Below are 3,032 nucleotides of genomic sequence, written 5' to 3' on the forward strand. Positions count from 1 at the left end.
TTTCCCTATTATTTATACTTTTGAGACATAACTAAGTAAAAAGCATTATATTTATACGTGTTGAATGTAATCCTAATTCATATTATTTCTAATAATCATATACACTCTGCACGAGTACTTGGTTTTAAAGATACTACAACTCTAGAGTAACTGTTTAACGTGAGTTTCATGACTCTGTGGGGATCAATAGAAGTTGATTCACAAGAGTCTCATGACTCTGTAGCGAATCGGTTACTAAATCATCCACAGTCTGCCACTGATCAGTTACTTTTTGCTGGAGTTGAGATAGGAAAAAGATTATGATGAAGGCATTCATACACTTTTAACTCCTACTTATGTGTAAAAATTAATGTGTCGAGCAACCTTTCCCTCGTCATTTATACCTTTTGGGCATGACTAGGTAAAGAACATTGTATTATTACATGTTAATTGTAATCTTAGCTAGCATTATTTGTAATAATAATCCACACTCTGCATGCGTATTTTACTCTAGAGAAACTAAAACTCCAAAGAAACCAATTCACGAGAATCTCGTGACTCTGTGGTGCAGTTGGCTAGTAATAATCATCCAAAATCTCTTGTTTGTCGGTTATTTTTTTCCTTGATGGAAAGAGGAAAAAAATTATATTAATTTTGGGGCAATCCAAAGGTAGAGATAACTAGCTAGAGTGCACGTGTTTATTCATTAATTTATAACTTTGCTTCCGATAGTGAGGCAACTTTGGCCTTATCATTTATACCTTTTGTTGTAAGTTTAAAAAAATCATATTCATACATGTTGATTTTAATCTTAATTGACATTATTTTTAATAAATAGACACACTCTATATGAGTACTCAACTCTAGAGAAACGAAAACAAAATGACAATCACAGATAAATCGTTTCACAAGAGTCTTGTGATTTTGTAGCTGTCGATTACTAATAATTATTCACACTCTCCCATTAATCGATCACTTATAATCATCCATATTTCTCATGTGTATTCCACTCTAAAAAAAATTGAGAACTTCAGAAGTTGTTTGATAAGAGTCTCGTGACTCTGTTGCGAATCGGTTACTATAATCATCTTTTCTCTCGTTAATCGATTATATTTTACCTGAAGAGGAGACAAAATAAATAAATTAGTCAAAGGCATTTATACTCATTAATTTCAATTCATTAATAGAAAGTATTTTTAAAAAAAAATTATTAAAGTATTATTCTCAAATTTAAACAAACATCACTAACATAAGAATATCAAAACTTTTAGAAACATTTTTTTTTTTTTTGTCTGGCTAGTTATCTCATGCCCCCAAAAAACTAAACGTTATCCAAAAATTGTTCGTGAAAGTTCTGAGAGACGCACAACATTCTGAAAACAAACAAAATTAAAATAAACACCGATAGAGAAAATTAATAAATAAAAAAATCAGGGGAAAGGGCAGGGGAAAGGAAGAAGCTAACCAGTGAAAAAACTTGGGGAGAAGAACTTGTGGCCCTGTCAGAGCTTAATCTCAATCTCAAATGGGGTCACCCCCATTTGTCCATTGAAACAGCTTAACCCCCTTTATAGCTAGGTCCCATCTCACCTCCCTCCCTCTCTCTGTCTCTGTCTCTCTCTCTCTCTCTCTCACCAGCCCACTTCAACCTCTGCTTTCAGTCTTTCACATTCACATTTTGTTTGTGAAAGCAGAGAAATTTAAAGCAGTGCTGCAAAACTCGCCGCCCGGCAGCTATGGAGAAAGCAGAGAGAGAGACCCACGACTTCATGAACGTGGAATCCTTCTCCCAGCTGCCTTTCATCCGCCCTGCGCCGCCTCCCAAGGGCGGCGCCGTCCGCCTCTTCGGCATCGACTTCTCCACCGCCGCCGGCGTCGATCCGTCCGAGTCCGCGGAGACCGCGGCTAACGCGTGCGAGGACGCGAAGGACTCCGAGACCAGCGAAAGCAGCCGGAAGTTCGAATGCCACTACTGCTGCCGGAACTTCCCGACGTCGCAGGCGCTCGGTGGCCACCAGAACGCGCACAAGAGGGAGCGCCAGCACGCCAAACGTGCGCACCTCCAGTCCGCCATGCCGCACGGTAGCATCCCCGAGGCGCACGTGTACGGGCTCGTGAACTACCGCCTGGGCTCCGCCGCGGCGGCTCCAGCTTTTCCGCCTTGGAGCGGCGGAGACGGCCGCGGAAGGTCGTTCTACGGTAGCGGCCACGGCGGCGTTGGGTCCTTCTCTCATCATCATCACCATCAGCAGCAGCAGCAACCGATTAACGGGAGTCCCTTGGCCGTGTGGCGAATCCCGGCCGTCCAAAGCGGCGGGGGGCTTAATCGGGACCGTCCGTCCGTGCAGTACTCGTTGCCGGTGTTGGCGGCGGCGGAGGAGATGAATGCGTCGCCGCTGCAGGTCAGCGGTTCGAGTCATCAGAGTCGTTATGTGTTCGAGTCAAAACCGAGCGTGCAAGATCACGTGAGTTTAGATCTTCGTCTGTAATCGTAATTATATATTAGTTTCATAATTAACTTTTTTTTTTTCCAAAAGAAAGGGAGAAATTGAGGATTTTGATCTCAGCAGGCTTATATGTATATTTTTTCAAGGGAATGAGATTATTTTTAATTTATAACTTAATTAATTACGTTATTTCCTGCTCAAAATATGTGGTAATTTTATGCATAAATTTAAATTATTAATGAGTAATTAAATTAATTATATGATTTCATTAGGAATTAAATTATTCATTAATTGATAATTTTATTCTATTTATAAATTCATGAGAGAAGACACATTTTAAAAGTCTGAAAGAAAATGTGTTAGCTGTGAGTATTTTATATTTGATTATCAAGAAAAGTCTGGAAGAAAATATAAAATATATTAGAGAGTAAAATTTTGATTTTACATATTATTAGTATTTGATATTTCTTAATTTTTAGTCATATTTTGGAAAATAAATTATTTGTAATATTATTGTTACAAAAAGAGAATATGGTTAAACATGGGTTTCCTTCCTAATTTCCTTTCCTTTCCTTTCCTTTGCTTTCCTTTCTCCAAGTAAAACAC

At 39.0% G+C, this 3,032-nt stretch overlaps 1 protein-coding gene across 1 annotated transcript; it reads left to right on the forward strand.

Moving 5' to 3' along the window:
• The first annotated feature begins 1,441 nt into the window (after nt 1-1,441).
• On the forward strand, nt 1,442-2,629 carry LOC131168346 (zinc finger protein 8). The gene has a single exon (XM_058127705.1). The coding sequence runs from the start codon at nt 1,716-1,718 to the stop codon at nt 2,466-2,468; it is 753 nt and encodes a 250-aa protein (XP_057983688.1). The 5' UTR covers nt 1,442-1,715; the 3' UTR covers nt 2,469-2,629.
• The last annotated feature ends 403 nt before the right edge of the window (nt 2,630-3,032 follow it).

This window comes from Malania oleifera, chromosome 11, assembly GCF_029873635.1.
Source record: "Malania oleifera isolate guangnan ecotype guangnan chromosome 11, ASM2987363v1, whole genome shotgun sequence".
Taxonomy (NCBI): domain Eukaryota; kingdom Viridiplantae; phylum Streptophyta; class Magnoliopsida; order Santalales; family Ximeniaceae; genus Malania; species Malania oleifera.